Here is a 20,200-nt window from a genome sequence, read left to right as displayed (position 1 = left end):
TATTACTGGTCCTGTTGTTTCCTCAAGTCTCCTGTACACTGCTATTACTATGTTTTTTTATTATAGCTATTAACAGTCCTATGATTACATTTAGTTTCATTCTCACTTTTATTGTTTGTGTTAGCTAATACCCAGCATTATATTTCGTTTTAGAAATACTGTATTTTTTAAGGATAGCTGGTTATGTCTAAGACGCAGCCTATAGCAGTAATCTTGCCAGACAAAGTAAATACGATGAATATGACGACTCATAGCTTAACACTTTCAGACCCTCTGGCTACAATTGTGTACACTATGTCTTAGCTGCAACGGAAGCATTTTTTTCCCATTCGAAATCTGAGGTACACATTTGTGAATTTTCAACATTTTTATCACGCGCAAATGCTGCCTTCTGTTGGGCATTACTATGAAAGTATCAGCAACTCATTGCAGCAGTGCGCAGCAGTTCGTGACCACCAGAATACACGGATGTGTCTCATTGAATACTGCTGATGCTATATTGCATGGTAATTACTGAATGACCGTTTTATTTAATTTATTACAATGGAGAATATTTTGTAATTAGTTACTTTTGTCCATAAAATGAAGCCAAGTGTACAAAGTATGTTTCGAAAACGGGAAATATTTTTTGAGTAAATCTTGCATCTAAAATCATTAGAAATTACCTAAGAGCAGTACCACATAAAGAAAAATTTTCGTTCCTCCAGAAAAAATTCAGGTCTGAAAGGGTTAAGTGCATAGGTTTTCCTCAAACTGACCTCACATAGTGAAGAGAACAATGATTTTCCTAAAACTAAGTTGGTGAAGAAACAAATCCTCGAAGACTTCTAGACACTGTCTTTCTCTCTACATATATGTTGCATGATTTTCAAAACGCATGCATTTGCAGTGTTATTATTAGGAAACCTCTTACACGTTTGCGTCATAATGCTTGATTGTGGCCGCTAACAGTTACTTGAATGCTAAATGTAATGATGTGATAATGGTAATAAGTATGTTTGTGTTTGTATGCATATGGTACATTTAAAAATTCAGTAAATGGGCTAGTTTCTAAATGACACACATTGCCTCGAGTGAAACGTCGAACACCCTAATATGAAACGGATTCTTCAGTTGTGGCGAATAAAGCATAGTCAGTGCGACGCCTCTTGTCCTACAACCGTCTAAGCAACGCATAAACACCAACTTCCATTATAGATTTCGGAAAACGGAGACGGGGACGCAAGGGACGATAATGCTAATTTACGAAACGTGGCCAGTTAGACGAAAACTATTTTGGGATCGGTTTAAATGCTTTGTCAATGGAAAGAAAACTCTTTTTGACTCTCAACTTTTGAGTCAGTAGTTATAAGTTCAATGACAAACAACATCTGCAGAGTGCAACATACGCTGGCTCTAAAACGCTAACTGTCACCGAGAAATATAATGGAGGACAAAGAGACTCGCATAGACTGTGATAATGCATTTACAAATTTTTTGGTAAGCGTAAACTACAGTGTTTATCGACTTGTGTTGCCTAAATTGACTGCAGAGCACAAGACAACACAGAGGGAAACTGTGGAATGTTTCTTTCATCCGTATAACTTCGTCTACCTCTATCCACAGCACCCCCGATTATGATGTAAGACGGAAGGATACTGTTGAATGTCCCGCCACCCAAAAGTTTACTGCACTCTTTACAGCCTCTGGTATAAGATATAATGTCATCGTTGTGTGTCAGAATTCATAAAAATTTAAACATGTTTTACACCAAAGAAAAAATTATATCGCTGGAAAGTCATTCAGCTGGCATTTAGACGAGACAATTAACATGCTCGCAAAGCAATATTTATTAGTGATAGTATTATTAGTCCGCAGCTCGTGGTCGTGCGGTAGCGTTCTTGCTTCCCACGCCCGGGTTCCCGGGTTCGATTCCCGGCGAGGTCAGGGATTTTCTCTGCCTCGTGATGATTGGGTGTTGTGTGATGTCCTTAGGTTAGTTAGGTTTAAGTAGTTCTAAGTTCTAGGGGACTGATGACCATAGATGTTAAGTCCCATAGTGCTCAAAGCCATTTGAACCATAGTATTATTAGAATTTGCAGGATACAATTTCTGTCTTGAATGAAAATCACATTATTACTTCCGTCTGTTTTACGTATGCTGTTTCATTTGCACACCCATAAAAATAGAGTGGAATAAATGGACCCAAAGATTGTAGACAAAAAATCATTATGTCACATATCCGTTGGTGAATTTTTTGAAGGATTTGTTCAAACTTTGCGCTGCATCACCAATGAACTGACTGCTGTCAATATGTCTGGAGTAATCACTTCACGCCCAGTTATAATTCACTCTCTCCTGTTCTCCACAGTCTTTGAAACCTTCTTGTAGACCACTTGCTTTACACGACCCTAGAGGAGGAAATCTAAAGATGACAAACCGGTCGATCTTGCTGGATACTCCTGAATAGAACAGCGTCTTCCTTCCCAATGGTTCGGAAATAGGTGGGTCAATTGACCTCTTGTTACTGAAGAATAGTAGCTGGGACATCCATCACGCTGGAACCACATCATTTGACAAGTAAACAAGGGCATATTTTCTAATGAGAAAGGTAAAGTATTTATCAAAAGGTCTGTGTATTTTACCTCGTTCAGCATCATATGCTGTCCGGTTAAGCCACACTACACGTTCAGAACCCGATGTCGGTTGAAAGCCTAACGAAGCCATTGTAGTTTCTCCATTGACCAGTAGTGCATGTTTTTCAAATTTACATTCCCCTGACTTGTGATTGTGGCCTTATTTTTCCCTTTTTTGTTAGAGAACCCATTTACAGTATTGCAAATAATGTTCGAAGTCATTGCCATGCTCAGAGGTGGCGCAGAGAACGAAAATATGGAAACACCAAAATCGTAACCATTGTAATTCAGAACCGCTTCCAGTCGTCTCGGAACTGATAAATAACTGATCCTGAATGTATACTTGGAAGGAGAGACAGCATTGGTCGTATATTTTTGTTTATTATCGCAAAAGCGATTTTCGGTCACTTAGTGACCATCTTCAGTGCTGTAATATATAACTTAAATTAGTAAGCACTGGTGTCAATAAGCTTACGGCTTGGATTGTCCGGAGGTGGGTGGTCCAGGAGAGGCGACAGTCAAGGGTGACGCCAAGGTACTTAAGGGTGGGGGTGAGGGTGATAGGACGGCCATAGACGGTGTCTATGTGATCGCCGTAAGCTTATTGACACCAGTGCTTACTAATTTAAGTTATATATTACAGCACTGAAGATGGTCACTAAGTGACCGAAAATCGATTTTGCGATAATAAACAAAAATATACGACCAATGCTGTCTCTCCTTCCAAGTATACCCATTTTCTGGTCGTAGTGCACAGGACATTATGGAGTCGCCAATCAATATGATCCTGAATGGCTATCAAAGGCATCTTACTCCACTCTTCCAGCAAAATAGTAGCAAGTTGAGGTAAAGACGCATAGTAAAAGAAGTAAAGGTGGATAGTGATCAGGTGCCGTTCTCGCCAAAGTGAACACAAAGGATCAACCATTTTGGGCTCTGGTGGCTTTGGAAGTCAAGGGAGATTCGACAATTCATTCGTGTTCTCACAAAACCAGTCCAGGACAATGCGAGGTGGATGAAGAGGGCCCTGTCATCTCGGAACTTAGCATCACCGTTGCGGAACAAATATTGTACCGTAAGATGGAAGTGATCAGCCAAGACGATCACATAATCCTTGGCAGTAATGCGAGTTCGCAGAATAAACATGGGATTTACGGAATACTACGATATGGCTGCGCAATTCATCACTGGCCCCCGACATGTTCCACTCTTGGCAGCAAGCAGTCTGCATCATAGGCTTGGAACGGTGTGTATAAAACGTAAACTGGGCCAGAAGCTGGAAACACTGTGAAACAAGTTTAATTCGACCAAATGATTTTCTCCCTTTGATGCACAGTCCAAGTTTCATGGCTTCAGCACCACATTTTCCTATTACGGGCATTTCCAGCAGTGATGAGTGTTTTTGGACCTGCAGCTCACTGTGCTTATAGAGCTTCCCACTGTTGTTTTGGTCTTTCAGAGGTCGCGAGTACGACATGTAGTTCTTCAATATCTTTTGCAGATGTCGTCGTCTTATTTTTTGTCGCAGTCCTCTTCAAAAACCGTCCGACATTCTCAACCGACACACATTTTCGCCCACGTCTTGCCTTGGCAGATGTTTTTCAGCTTTCTTTTTCTTTCATTTAATGTTATTTTTCACCTCATACAAAGGTGGGCTGGCAGCGGATATATCTACTCCGCTCTTCAGCCACAAGCATTACAATAAGAGAGACAATGAAGACATAAAGGGTAACAGATTGGTGGGTAAAAAACAGTAGATAAAAAAATTTAAAACACGAAGCCGTTCACACTCAACGAAAAAACACGAATAAACTGTCGGCACTGCGCACAAACACCGATGACTTAGACGGTACAAGTGAACGAAGGGGCGTGGCGGCGAAAAACACTAAATCACAAACACGATGGCACACACACGAGAAACTGATGGCGAAGATCTCCGGCGCGCGAATGTCCACGTAACATGTGCGAGTCCGGGGACCTGCCAAGAGGGGAAGAAGGTGGGGGGGGGGGAGGGAGAGGGGAGAGCAAAGATGCCAATGGCAGAGGAGATGGTGGGAGGAATGAAGGTATGGGGGTAAGGGAAGCCCAGGGGAGGAGGGACGGAAAAAGGGAGGAGGGAGGGAAGGGGGAGAGAAGGGAGAGAGGGTGCCCATAGGAACAAACACAGGAAGTGGGAGGGGAGTATCAAAGTTTGTAGGAGGGGTAGATGGAGGGGAGGAGGGCATCATCAGGGAGGGGGAGCTGGCGGAAGCCACCTTGGGAGAGGGTAAGGAGAGTGGAGAGATGGAGATCAGGTCAGACGTGGAAATACAGGTGCGGCAGCAGGTGGGGGTGGGAGAGGATGGGAGAAACAAGCGGGTGAGGAGGATCGAGTTTACAGAAAGTGCAGAGGATCCATATCCGTTTGAGGAAAAGGAGGAGGTAGGGGAACGGAATAAAGTCGTATAGGATCCACATGGGGGAGGGGAGACGGATGCGATAAGCGAGGCGAAGAGCATGGCGTTCAAGGATCTGAAGGGATTTGTAAAAGGTAGGAGGAGTGGAGATCCAGGCAAGGTGGGTGTAGCAGAAGATAGGGCGGATGAGGGATTTATAGGTATGGAAGATGGTAGAGAGGTCCAGATCCCATGTACGGCCAGAAAGGAGCTTGAGGAGCATGCCTTGGCTTGGATTGTCCGGAGGTGGGTGGTCCAGGAGAGGCGACGGTCAAGTGTGATGCCAAGGTACTTAAGGGTGGGGGTGAGGGTGATAGGACAGCCATAGACGGTGACATAGAAGTCGAGGAGGCGGAAGGAAAGGGTGGTTTTGCCTACAATGATCGCCTGGGTTTTGGAAGGATTGACCTTAAGCAACCACTGGTTGCACCAAGTGGTGAATCGGTCAAGATGGGACTGGAGAAGGTGTTGGGAGCGCTGCAGGGTGGGGGCGAGAGCAAGGAAGGCGGTGTCATCAGCGAACTGGAGAAGGTGGATGGGGGGTGAAGGTGGCGGCATGTCCGCTGTATACAAAAGGTACAGAAGAGGGGAGAGGACGGAACCTTGGGGCACACCGGCGGAGGGGAGGAAGGTGTAGGAATCTGTGTTATGGATGGTGACGTAGGAAGAGCGTTGGGAAAGAAAAGACCCGATCAGACGGACGTAGTTAATAGGAAGGACGAAGGTTTGGAGCTTGAAGAGGAGACCGGAATGCCACACACGGTCATAGGCACGTTCGAGGTCAAGGGAGAGGAAGATAGCGGAGCGACGGGAATTAAGCTGTGCGCAGGAGAGATGAGTGAGGTGAAGGGGAAGGTCATCGGTAGAGAAGGATGGCCGAAAGCCATACTGGGTAACGGGAAGTTGGCGGTGCTGGCGGAGATGCTGGTGGATGCGGCGGGTAAGGATGGATTCCAGTTTCAGCTTTCCCTTTATGCGGTATAAATCTTCGATGCCTGCGTCTTGTAGCACCAAACACATCAGCTACTTGGGTTACAGAAGCATCCGCCACATGAGTACCAGCAATTTGCCCGCGTTAGAATTCACTCAGCTCCGACATAAAGCACCCAAAAATACGCAGAACACTGTTGTGACCACAACTGACCCTTGCAACGTACTGAGGACATCGCACAAGCACCGTTCGTGGTCAAACAGCGCCACCTGCAGGCTTGGCTGCCATCTGCATTTATGTTCAAGAATGTATTTCTCGTGGTGATTCCATATTTTTATCGAACACCTGTAGCTCTTCATGTAGAGAAATGTGGTACCTAATGTCTACGATGAATACATATAACGGTTTTCTGTCTGGTACCAACCTCACTCATTGTACTTAACGAGAACTGGCATGCGAACTTATTGCATCAGCTACAAGAGCGTCTGCTTTTGGAGCATCGCTAGTAAGTCTTCCCTCGTATACATTTTCTTGGGGCAAAACTTACAGTTTCGCGGAGCTTTTAATAGTATTAACGTAGATGGGACGAGTTGGACAGCGTCTACCTGGTGCGGGCTTTGAAAAAAAATTAATGGTGGCCCTCAACTACGTACCCTCAGAGTTGAAATATTAAAAGTTTTGGCAGGGATACGTAGTTGCCGCATTACAGGCCAAATACTTCTGAGTCTACAGTATACAATATGAATATACACATGAATCGAATGGTCGAAGGTTCCTGTCATTCGGCAATTGCGAATTTTGAATGTAACATAGAAATTTATAAATGAAAGATTGCAATTATTGGTGTCGATGGTCCAGCAATTAAATGAAATATAAGTTGAATAACATGGAAACAATAGATTCCTATTTCAAGTAATTACTTATGAACAACAACATAGCTTGCAAGATATTCACTTCTAAATGCATACTACGTCTTCACTGCAGAAGCCACGGAAATCTCACAAGTGCACAAGCGGGCACTACGAAATATTTCTATCTCCCGCGACCACGCGCAAACTGCTCAACACTCTCCAAGTATTTCATGCGACCGTCCATCGCGCCTTCCCGTCCAGCACTCCCCCATGACCCGTGCGACCCGATGCTGCTCTCCCACTTCCATACAGCCTCTCCATTGACTTCGGTAGTCGCCTAACGTAGTAACGAGCGCCGTGATTGGCTAGATCGCTCCCGTCATGTCTCCAAGCCAACGCACACTCACAAACATATTGAAACACATACAAAATACTGGATTTACATTTAAATAACTTGAAATTCAATCAATATTCCTACGTCTGGACCATAAACACGGTATAACACACATTATTAAATACATAAACAGATTAAATAAACATATATCAAAGGAATAGAACAAAAGTAGTCCAGTACCTAATGCCTCTGTGCTTCTAAAACACAGTAAATATTTGACCAATTTCTTCATGAATAGTATATATCGGATATAAACAAAGACATAGACGAATAAATATATTTATAAGCATGCTGTTATCGTTTTCTCGTGTAACTGTGGAGTACCTATGGCCTGACGCAATCAATAGTAATCGGCCACTTTGACCTCCAATAACTCATGTACTACTCAAGTGACATGCCTATAATTCATACCAATTTAGGTTTACACTAATAGCTTTCTAAAGACACGTCGATCGACAAAATCGGATTAACCATTTAGATTTTGGAAAGCCGTTGTTGGGTGTTACTTGTATAACTTAGTCAGATACTAAACTTTAATTCCGGCTATTATTAATTTCTACATGAACTGTAAAATGTCAGCCTTTATGGTTTCACACAGTCCGCCATCTTTGGCACTCCCGGCATACAAATCTCCTTCATCTACACAAAGCACTGTTCTCGACACAGCGTCAACATGGAATTCCCAGCCACGCGGTTGGCCCGGACCATTCGCTGGGGCTGCCCTTCTTGCTCCAGCTAACGTTCGGCACCACGCGGTTGCTGAGGAGCCCCGGCTTGCCGAGCGGCCCGTGCGGCCACGCCAACTCCGAACTTGGAATATTTTCAGGGCGCCACAACTCACCCATTACTTCATATGGGAACCGCTCTGCATGCAGTTCTGCTGCTGGTGGTGCACTTTCGTGACATTTCCCATATATTAACAGTGTGTCGATTAATTGTTCATTAATAAATGGCACTGTACTTATGAAATGGCTTATGCAGTTACTAACGATTCGGCTATGTGACTTTTTTAGCCCGAACAACACACTGTTAATGAACTGCTGTATTCCTCACAATAAACCTGATCTAGCCCTACGTAGACTGTACTTCAATTAACTTCTCCGAAGAGCAGCACACGAATGACGAAAACTCTTGTCTCCACGAAACAGGTGTCTGCCGAGAGTTACGGAAACATCACATATCTGTTGCCTCGGCGGTGCAAGTTCCCTTGGAGTGTGGCGTATACTTTGGGGGTGGCTGGTCGTTCAACGACAGCAGCAACGGTACCAAAATCCTTATACTCATTGTATTTTTTATACGTAATTCCTTTCAAATCTTCAAAAGAGTTATATCTTTAAACTGATCGATATCTGCTGTTCTATCAGCAAAAAGGCACAATTCAATTTAAAATATTTTGTTGCTCAAGTTTCAAGAAGACATGACTAAGTACCTTATGGTTTTTAGAAGACGACTGCACGATGACTACAAAAAGAATGACACACATCAGCGTGTAGAGAATCTCTCTCTAAGTTTCGATTCGTAATACGCGCCGTGGCACAGTTGCCTCAAGGCCTGTCTGAATACGTAGACAAATCGTCTTTTCCGTATTGTCGCATCGAATTAATTCGCGCACGCAGATAGGCCACGCAGCGACCAGATTTCCAAAGCAGGCTGGTACTATGCCTTCACGAACTATTTGTGTTAACTACCTCAATGAACTGCATACACTTATTGACGTTTCCCGTGTTACAAGCTGCGACCACATTAAGCACTTGTAACGTGAGTTAAGTACTTCGAGAGATGCCTGTTCAAATGGTTCAAATGAGTCTGAGCACTATGGGACTTAACTTATGAGGTCATTAGTCCCCTAGAACTTAGAACTACTTAAACCCAACCAACCCAAGGACATCACACACATCCATGCCCGAGGCCGGATTCGAACCGGCGACCGGAGCGGTCGCGCGGTTCCAGACTGTAGCGCCTAGAACCGCTCGGCCACCCTGGCCGGCAGAGATGCCTGTATCTTATCTGTATGTCTTGGACGTAACATCCATTTTATTTCGTGAACCGTTCAAAATATGGAAACGAGAACTTCAGCAAATATTAGTATGCTGAAAGGCATGTAATTTTTTGTATGTGTAATCAAAAAAAAAATGGTTCAAATGGCTCTGAGCACTATGGGACTCAACTGCTGAGGTCATTAGTCCCCTAGAACTTAGAACTAGTTAAACCTAACTAACCTAAGGACATCACACACATCCATGCCCGAGGCAGGATTCGAACCTGCGACCGTAGCGGTCTCGCGGTTCCAGACTGCAGCGCCAGAACCGCGCTGCCACTTCGGCCGGCGTATGTGTAATGCTCTTGACTCTTGTAATAATCTAAATATAACTGCAACTGTGTTTGTTTTATATGGTTGATATACTTTTTAACGACGTCCTATAGCAGTTAAAAATAAAAATACAGTGGTGTAACTCTTATTAATGTTGGCATCAATAATTTATCCGAGAAATGAACCAAAACTGAAAAAGGCGATCGGAATCGGATACCGCTGTGTAAATACCGCCAAGCGAGACTCTCATTTCAGTCTCCGTTGTTGTATCAAGCCTTTCGATAACAGCTGTTCTCTTGAACATGGGGTCCGCCCCGATAGCTGAGTGGTCACCGTGACGGACTGCCGTCCTACGGGCCCGGGTTAGATTCCCGGCTGGGTCGGTGATTTGTGTTGTCTTCAGCATCGTTTCATCCCCATCCGGCGCGCAGGTGGCCCAATGTGGCGTCGAATGTAATAAGACCTGCACCAAGGCGGCCGGAACTGCCCCGTAAGGGGCCTCCCGGCCAATGACGCCAAACGCTCATTTCCAATTTTCTTGAACATGAGTATGTAAACGCATTTGAAATGGTTTCCCTAAGCGCTAGTAGGTAGCGTATACAGCCGTTGCACAAAAATATGGAAACACCGCTCCAAATGTATGAATGCAGAGTCTCGCGGCGATAACATTGAATAAAATGTTCTCGGGTTTCCAACCGCGTCAATTGGTTAAAACTACACGAGCTTTCGGCCAAGCACTCCTGAGCCACCTACGCAAGGTTTTCAGGAATAACGGCTACAGCACCCATCAAGTGAAAGAAGTGATTTCTGGGAAATATCAGAATAAGACCACCGACAAAGAGCAGGAAAAGAAACTTGCTCTGCTGCCATTCTGTGGCTCTGTATCGGGCAAGATAAGCCGCCTGTTGAAAAGACACAAGATCAAATCAATCTTCAGGCCTCCAACGAAAATCCGTCAATTACTGAGACCGGTTTAAGACGCTGTAGGTCTCAGAACACCTTGTGGGTGTGGCCAGAAGTACATCGGACAAGCAGTGCGCACTGTGGAACAACGCAGGAAAGAACACGAGAGGTATTATAGCCTACGCTATCCACAGAAATCTGCGTTAGCTGAGCATGCGTTAGAAAACGGTCACCACATAAAATCTGGCGATACCTCTGTCGTGGCTCGCACTAACGGCTTCTGGGACAGTTTAATAAAGGAAGCTATTGAAATAAAAATTACCACAAACACCCTGAATAGAGACGGTGGCTTACAGCTCAGCGCTGCGTGGGATCCAGCGATTGCGCGGTTGAAGAGGGCACATCGAACGCCGACCCAAAACATGCCTATATATGGCAATGTCACGGCACCAGTGACGTCACAGCCGGCAGCTAGCGTATATAAGGGCGCACCAACAGCCCACTGGCAGTCATAACACTTGACAATGGCCAAGGAGTGCTTGGCCGAAAGCTTAGTCATAACACTTGACAATGGCCAAGGAGTGCTTGGCCGAAAGCTCGTGTAATTTTAACCAATTGACGCGGTTGGAAACCCGAGAACATTTTATTTACCGCTACAAATGCTTGCTTGAACATAAATACAGGTTGCGCTGATTTATTTGATCACGTACTGCTCCTGTGCAATGTCCACAATACGTTGCAACTATCAGTCGCGGTCAGAACAGTGTTCTGTGTAGTTGTGTGTGCATTACGTCGTAACTAAGTGAATTCGAACGAGGGCGAATTGTTGGTGTTGGTACGGTGTGTGCTTCCGTAACCAATGTAGCGGAAGTGTTTGGTGTTTCGAGAGACAACTAACTCACATTATTAACGCACACAGGGAAAGCGGGGATACGTCATCCAAGTCACAACGCGGAAGAAATTTTGTGTTAAGAGTGATTGTGACAGACGGTCACTGAAGAGGATTTTGACGAAAAACGAGGGGACTACAGCTGCGAAAGGCGTTGCAGAACTGAATGTCGCACACGTGTCAGCACCAAAAAGACCCGAAGGGAACTCCATAAGCAGAGAACTGCAGGGCGTGCTGGAACTCCAAAACCTCTCATCAGTGACGCAATTGCCCGTAACAGGAAAGCGTGGTCCCGAAGCCATGAAACCTGGACTGGGGAACAATGCCAGCAAGCCATTTGGTCGGAGGAGTCTTCTTTCACGATGTTTCCAGCTTCTGGCCGAGTATAAGTCCCAAGAGTGAAACACGGTGATTCAGTGATGAATTGGGCACCCACATCGTGGTATTCTGTTGGCCTCATGGCTACTCTGCAAGGTCTCTTTTGGCTGATGAGGTTCATTCCATCATACAACGTTTATTGCCCAATGAAATGATAGAGCCGCTATTCACACAGCTCGCATCGTCCAGGACTGGTTTTTCGAGCACGAGAGCTAGCTGTCGCATCTGCCCTGGCCACCACAGTCTCCAGATCTCATGTTATGTATGAGCCTTTGTGGTCTTCTTTGGAGAGAAGAGTGCTTTATCGCTATCAACCTCCATCATCATTACCTGAAGTTCACAGTATTTTGCAGTAAGAATGGTATAAGAATCCCTTGAAGACCATACAGGAACGACTGGAAGCTGTTCTATCTCAATTGCGTAAGCCTGTCTTCTTGCTACATATAAGGAAGGAGCCTGCCACGAGAGCAGTAGCCAGACTGACTAGTGTCGAAACAGCGAGCAACAAAATCTGCGCTCGACATCTGGCAAAGACATCTAGAAGAGTCGTCAATAAATCGTGGAAGAAAACTGGTAAATGCAAACCCAGACATCAAAAAATCAGTTACGGTGATTTGTTTTCATCTTCTGTTTTCTCTGTTTTGTGATACCATTTATAGAACTTAATTACTGAATTTCAGGTCCACCTGTTTGTTACACAAAAATTGTTTTTTGTAGAAACCCAAACATGTTCCAGCACGTTTGTGACATTGTCAGTGGGTACTCTTTATTCATAAACATAGTTAAGTAATAATTATTTTGGCGGAACTGGGCCTAAAATATTTTTGTCTGTTGTTGTCATTACTTTAATTTTTTCTACGTTGTTGAGTTATGTTCGGCCGTCTGTACATTATTGTATATTGCTAACTTCTCGTATGGTATTAAATGATGTTACTGAAAGTTTGGTTGACAAGTTAACAAGTAACTTTGTCTACAAATGTAATTCTGTTTTGCGAAAATATTTTGAGGCTATATATCTCGATTATTTACATTTAGTTTCTCATCTGCATTTTCAGCTGTTGTTGAAATGCACACACTAGCACAGCACTTTTTTCAGTCGCAAGTAGCACTGTTTCACTCTGCAAGAAAACGGTGTTTATTTTTGTGCGTCGCGTCCAATCCGTGTTCATGTTTGCTCGTTCTCATATCACACAGAAACATCAGTTAATTTCAGATAACAAGCTACCAGTATACAGGGTGTATTTGATAACTGAAGACATTGTCCTAAACAACATTACATCAGTATTTACTTCATTTGCAGAATAATAATTACAGATTTTACGAGTAGTACGTTGTTTAGTACCTCCAATTATGCATGGCACGAGTAAGCGATTAATATTTATTTTCCCCTGGGTGGCATATCAGATATAGAAGTGTGGACGTGTGGACGCTAAACGGATAGTCTATACTGAAAGGCTTAGTCCAATTCACGGCGCAGCTACACTCATGGAGAAAGCATCCGGTAGTAAATTAACGGGTGATCAAAAAGTCAATATAAATTTGAAATAAACCACGGAATAATGTAGATAGAGAGGTAATAAATTGACACACATGCTTGGAATGACATGGGGTTTTATTAGAACCAAAAGAAAAGTTCACAGAATGTCCGACAGATGGCGCTGGACAGCAAAATGTCAGTGACTGCGCATGACGGTCATGTATAAAAGGAGCTGCAATGAGAGAGAGAATGCTCCCCCTCCCTGATGATGTCCTCTTCCCCTCCATCTAACCCTCCTATCAACTTTGATCCTTCCCCCCCCCCCCACTTCCTGTGTCCTTTCCTTTAGGCACCCTCCCTCCCTAATCTTTCCTTTTCCCCCATCCCCCTTCCTCCGCCCCTCTTCCCCCGTGCTTCCCCTCCCCCTTCCTCCCTCCCCTTCTCTCCCCTGCCCATGGCATCTCTGCTCTTCCCTCTCCCTCTCCCCTTCCTCCTCCTCCTCCTCCTCCTCCTCCTCCTCCTCCTCTCTTGGCAGGTCCCGGGACTCGCACACGCTCAGTGAACATTCGCACGCCGGAGATCATCGCCATCAGTGTCTCGTGTGTGTGCCTTCGTCTGTGTTTAGTGTTCTTTCGCCGTCACGCCACCACTGTTCACGTGTGCCGTCGCCGTCATCCGTGTTATGTGCGACGTGTCAACTAGTGTTAGTGATATTTCTCGTCCAGCGTGAACGGCTCCAGGTTTTTTGTTTTTTAGTGTCTACATTTTTTGCCCGCCGTTTTGATTGTATTTTCTGTGCCAACTATATGTATTACTAATTGTAAAACTCAAGGCTGAAGAGCGGCGTACTATGCTGCTGACAGCCCGCCTTTGTGTAAGGTGATCAAAATCACAATAAAAAGAAAGAAAAAAAAGAGAGAGAGAGAATCAGATGCGCCAGCAGTCGCAGCATGTTGACGTTACCTGAAAAGGCGCTTTTAGTGAAGTTGTATTATCAGAATGGGGAATGTGCCAGTTCAGCGTTACGATCCTATCGCCATAGGAAGGGGTTTCGAACGGGTAAAGATCCGTTGACAAATGCAGCTGTGGCGAGAATGATTTCGAAGTTTGAAGCCACGGGTTGTTTAGACGATAGACCCCGTAGTGGCCGACCGAGCATAAGGCGTAATACTGCTGAGACAGTTCAGGAAGAAATGGAGACTGTAGCGGGTTCGTCCTGTGTACGGGGAAGTCAGCGCTCGTGCAGTCGCACGTCGCACCGGCATTCCATACACTCCTGTTTGGTTGGCACTTAGGCGTACTCTCTGATGCTATCCGTAAAAAATCCATCGGCATCATGAACTGTTACCTGGCGATTTAGTGAAGCGGAGGGTATTTGCGGTGTGGGCGTTTCAAAAGATAGCGTAAGATGACGATTGGTTGAGTAACGTGTTGTGGACCGACGAAGCTCATTTCACGCTCCGAGGGTCTATCAACGCCCTCAGCTGCACAATTTGGGCTACCGAAAATCCTAGAACTGTCGTGGAAACTCCATTGCACGACGAGAAAGTCACAGTATGGGTTGGATTTACCACATCTACCGTTATCGGGCTTTTTTTCTTCGAGGAAATGCGTGATTCTGGTTTTGTAACGGGTGATAGGAACGCCGATATGTTACAGAATCGCATCATCCCCAGCCTGGCTGATAAACACCTGCCGGAACGTACGATGTTTATGCAGTATGACGCTCCACCCCATATTGCTAGATGCGTGAAAGATCTCTTGCGCACGTCGTTTAGTGATGATCGTGTGCTAAGCCGCCACTTTCGTCATGCTTGGCCTCCCAGGTCCCTCCAGATCTCAGTCCGTGCGATTATTGGCTTTGGGGTTACCTGAAGTCGCAAGTGTATCGTGATCGACCGACATCTCTAGGGATGCTGAAAGACAACATCCGACGCCAATGCCTCACCATAACTCCGGATATGCATTACAGTGCTGTTCACAACATTATTCCTCGACTACAGCTATTGTTGAGGAATGATGGTGGACATATTGAGCACTTCCTGTAAAGAACATCATCTTTGCTTTGTCTTGTTTTGTTATGCTGATTATTGCTATTCTGATCAGATGAAGCGCCATCTGTCAGATATTTTTTGAACTTTTGTATTTTTTTGGTTCTAATAAAACCCCATGTCATTCCAAGCATTTGTACGTCTCTATCTACATTATTCCGTGAGTTATTCATTTTTCAAATGTATACTGACTTTTTGATCATCCGGTATGTGATGTGTTTGCAGGAAGACTGTTAGACACTCAGAAAAAATGGGAACAGAAGAAATGGGTACATATTAATGTACCAACGATCACAATATCCGTACCTATATCCCTAACAACCTGTATAGTAAGCCGGCCGCTGTGGCCGAGCGGTTATAGGCGCTTCAGTCCGGAACCGCGCTGCTGCTATGGTCGCAGGTTCGAATCCTGCCTCGGGCATGGATTTGTGTAATGTCCTTAGATTAGTTAGGTTCAAGTAGTTCTAAGTCTAGGGGACTGGTGACCTCAGATGCTAAGTCCCACAGAGCTTAGAGGCATTTTTGAACCTATATAGTAATGTGAATATAGTAATGTAAATGCTTCAAATGGCTCTGAGCACTATGGGACTTAACTTCTAAGGTCATCCCCCCCCCCGTTCAGCCTGCTACCGTCCCATATTACCTGGAACGCATTTCGGTACTACCTACACAATATGCTGGTCCTACAGAGCAGCTAAGATGTCAGGCGTTACGAGCGTTCTTCACCCAATCACACAGAGCGACAAGAAAGCGAGTCAATATTGCGGTTTCATCCAGTTCTGAACTGTATTTAAAATTTCAAGTGTCTAGCTCATCGGCAAGATAGTTTAAAATCAGCTGTAAAAAAATGGTTCCAATGGCTCTGAGCACTATGGGACTTAACATCTGAGGTCATCAGTCCCCTAGAACTTAGAACTACTTAAACCTAACGAACCTAAGAACATCACAAACATCCATGCCCGAGGCAGGATTCGAACCTGCGACCGTACCGGTCACGCGGTTCCAGACTGTAGCGCCTAGAACCGCTCGGCCACTCCGGCCGGCATAATAATGTATAAAGGGTACTACGTTACCCACCAAAGCAGAAAAAACTGAGGCAATAACAACAGACAAAAATTGTTTTTAGGCCTAATTTCGGTATAATAATTTTTACTTACATGTTTACATTTTGCAAAACTAAAAAAGGATTAGTCACTGATGATCACGCACAGGTACTGAAACATTTTTGGTTTATATACACACCAGTTTTTTTGCATAACAGACAGAAATGCAGTAATTTTGCCTACCAACATGTCCTACTGCAAGAGCTCCAGAACCAAATGACGAATAATTTACGGAACTTTTTAGACACGCTATGTCTTTATGCATGCATGTACGTAGTTTACATTTAGTTGGTTTCAGTGATGACTTTGCAGTTGTCCTGTGCCTGTGATAGATAGCAAGTGTGATGTGGGTGGGCGCTGGTGCGGCGTAACAGGTTGCGGTATTGTCCCCAGGAAGGGAGAAGCTCGGCCTGCCGGTAGGTGAGCCGGTACGCCTCGTGCTTGAAGCAGACGGGACGCAGGTGGAGGACGGCGAGTACTTCCGCACGCTACCCAACAACACGGTGCTGCTGCTGCTCCGGCAGGGCGAGCGCTGGTACCCCAGCGGGGTCGACGTCATCCGTGCTGGTGAGGACGCGCGCTCCGCCGCTAGCTGTCACTGCCACTGCACTCCACCAGAAGAATGGCACCCTCCACAACTGCGCGACGCGCTCTGCCCCCGCAAAGTAATGCACCACACTGCTCCCAAACCCACCACTTACTGTCCAGCCAGCTACCGAGCCCTAAGCACTGGAGAGCTGCGTTACTGCGGACCGGGTGTACGAACTGCCAGTGCTAGCTGATAGTGGATTTATCAAACATAAACGCAGGATGCAACGAAACTACCGACAAAATTTCGGAGGTTACATCAGGAATATCTTACGAGTACGAGGGCTGATCAACGCAGACTGAGAATGGTATTTTTAAGCATGTTTATTACTCCAATCAATGTTTACACGACCTTTTTAAAAGCACCCCGCTCATACTCGAACGCACTTTTTACAGCGTCTCTCCCAATCCTCGAAGACATGACGTAGTCCGTTCTTTGTCAGTTCGTTGAGAATCGCCTCACTTGTCTTGGGCACTGCTTCAGAGTTCTCTATCGAATGCCAGGAAGCTTTGCCTTTTAAAGATGGTAACAAAAAAAGAAAGAAAAAGGTCATTGGGTGCAAGGTCTGGGCTATAAGGCGGATGCAGTACCAACTAATGTTGAACTGAGCCAGAAACTGCATGACTTTATTTGCGACGTTAGCTGCGCACTGTCGTGATGAAGTCGTCACAATCCGAGTAAGTTCTAAGCGTTAGCCCGCCCGGTTGGTCGTGCGGTCTAATGCACGGCTTTCCGGGCGGGAAGGAGCGCCTGGTCCCCGGCACGAATCCGCCCGGCTGATTTGTGTCGAGGTCCGGTGAACCGGCCAGTCTGTGGATCGTTTTTAGGCGGTTTTCCATCTGCCTCTGCGAATGCGGGATGGTTCCCCTTATTCCGCCTCAGTTACACTATGTCGGCGATTGCTGTGCAAACAAGTTCTCCACGTAAGCGTACACCACAATTACTCTACCACGCAAACGTAGGGGTTACACTCATCTGGTGTGAGACGTTCCCTGGGGGATCCACCGGGGGCTGAACCGCACAGTAATCCTGGGTTCGGTGTGGGGCGGCGGAGGGGTGAAGTGGACTGCGGTAATCGTCGTGGGGTTGTGGGCCACTGCGGCTGCGGCGAGAACGGAACCTCTCCGTCGTTTCTTGGCCCCCGGTTAACATACAATACAATACAAGTTCTAAGCGTATCCTTGTAAAGTTTTCCTCAGATTAGCCAATACTGACGTGTAGTGTACTGCTGTTACTGCAGTGTGAAAGAAAACTGCGTACCTATAAATCATTCAATGACAGAAAATATCATCACCAACACTTTCCCTCCAAATGGAATAAATGCCGCCTTTTTTTATGTTCGAGAAAGCGATTTCCGCACTGTGGTGCCTCGTTTTCCTTCATGATCTCAATAACGCCTGCATGACTTACCACCGGTGATAATCGATTCCAGAAACGCATCCCCTCCGTCAGAAAAGAGACGCAACACCTCACGGATTGTCTCCATTCCCACAGCCTTTTGTTTGGGAGTCAACAGACGTGGCACCCAGCAGTCATGAACAGGGGTCATATGGAGATGATCGTGAGCAATCGCAAAGACACTGTCACTTGAAATTCTCGACACTTCGCTGGGGTTACATAATGCTATCTGCCAATCCTCACGGGCAATCACAGCAGCTGTGTCGGTTCATGTTGACTTCACACACAGCACAAGTCGAAACACCAAACACTGTTGCACAATATAGTGAATCTTTACCGTACGCTTGCCGCAGCTTTTCGTAAGTTGCAGTGGTTTTATGGTTCAAAGGAACACGGAATTTTATTGCGCCTTAATGCTCCTTTCGCGTCACCTTCATTATTTGGTATGCGAAATGCAAAGAGCATTACTACCAACCTGCCAATAGGAGAATGCTCCCCCGTATGGATATTACACATAAAACCCTGCTCTTTTCAACTTTCATTGTACAGACGGGAAACTATTACAGAAGCTACAGGAAAAAGCAGTGTCAGTCTCTATTGACCAGCTTTCGTATTTTGGTGCATCAGATTCTTGGTCTCCAGCGCTCGTTACAGAGTAACTGTAGCCCGCTTGACTACTTACCCCGTATATCTTTGCATATGTACTGCACTGAAAATATCTACAAACAGTGCAAATGTCGACGGTAAAACTGTGTGAAACTATGAAACAGGATAAAGGAAAACAGTTCAAAATATGAGACTGACACGACGTGCAAACTGACTAAAGAATACTGGCTGGAGGTCAAAGGCAAGGGAGTAGATGCATGCGTAGCTAGAACAAATATAGACATCACCTATAGGAAAATTAAAGAGAACTTTGAGAAAAAGAGAAGCAGCTGTATGAATATCAAGAACTCAAGTGGCAAGCCATTGCTAAACAAAGAAGGGAAAGGTGGAAGGAATACGTGAAAGGGTTATACAAAGGAAAGAAACGGAAATCCTGTATTAGGGAAAAAGAAGAGGAATTAAGAAGACGAGATGCAATATATAAGGGGAGTTCAAAAAGGAACGAGCCGGAGGCATAATTACAGAAACCAGTACCTGTATGTTAGAAGTATTGACCCTGGCTGTTGAGACACTTGTCCCACTGCGACACAAGTCGGTGAATGGCTGTCTCAGAAAATTCCCAGGCCTGCCATGTTAACCAGTTCCGCACGTACAGCTGGACGTCGTCTTCCGAGGTGAATCGTTTACCCCTATGCTGACGTTCTCCTTTGACAAAGATGGCCCGCTTCTGATTCACCACCTCCAGTACGGGACAACAGTGAACGCCCAGCGTTACTCGCAAAGCTTAACCACTCTTCGCCAAGCGATCAAATAAAAACGACCAGGCAATCTCACCCGTGGGGTCATTCTGCTCCACGACAGTGCAAAGCCTCATACGGCCAACACATTCAAGGCACTCCTGCAGAAATTCAAATGGAAGGTTCTTGGCCACCCTCCATACAGTCCGGACGCGCTGTGACTATGCTATTTTTGGTGCCCTTAAAAAGGCTCTGAGGGGCAAACGATTCACCTCGGACGACGACGTCCAGCTGTACATGCGGAACTGGTTAACGTCGCAGCCCCGGGAATTTTGAGAGACAGCCATTCACCGCCTTGTGTCACAGTGGGGGCAACGACCTTGCCGCAGTGGATACACCGGTTCCCGTGGGATCACCGAAGTTAAGCGCTGTCGGGCGTGGTCATCACTTGGATGGGTGACCGTCTAGGCCGCCATGCGTTTTTGCCATTTTTCGGGGTGCACTCAGCCTCGTGATGCCATTTGAGGAGCTA

The 20,200-nt window shown here is 45.5% G+C and overlaps 1 protein-coding gene across 2 annotated transcripts in view; it reads left to right on the top strand.

Moving 5' to 3' along the window:
• The window catches only part of LOC126475304 (uncharacterized), a 598,246-nt gene that overhangs the window by 527,456 nt on the left and 50,590 nt on the right, over window positions 1–20,200 (top strand). For both annotated transcript variants that reach the window (XM_050103074.1, XM_050103073.1), the window contains exon 3: window positions 16,732–16,905. In XM_050103074.1, the coding sequence (XP_049959031.1) occupies window positions 16,732–16,905 (174 nt within the window). The remainder of the gene's footprint in view (window positions 1–16,731; window positions 16,906–20,200) is intronic.

This window comes from Schistocerca serialis, chromosome 4, assembly GCF_023864345.2.
Source record: "Schistocerca serialis cubense isolate TAMUIC-IGC-003099 chromosome 4, iqSchSeri2.2, whole genome shotgun sequence".
Lineage (NCBI taxonomy): Eukaryota > Metazoa > Arthropoda > Insecta > Orthoptera > Acrididae > Schistocerca > Schistocerca serialis.
The sequence above is the reverse complement of the archived record's forward strand: the minus strand, read 5'-3'. Positions and strand labels throughout refer to the sequence as shown.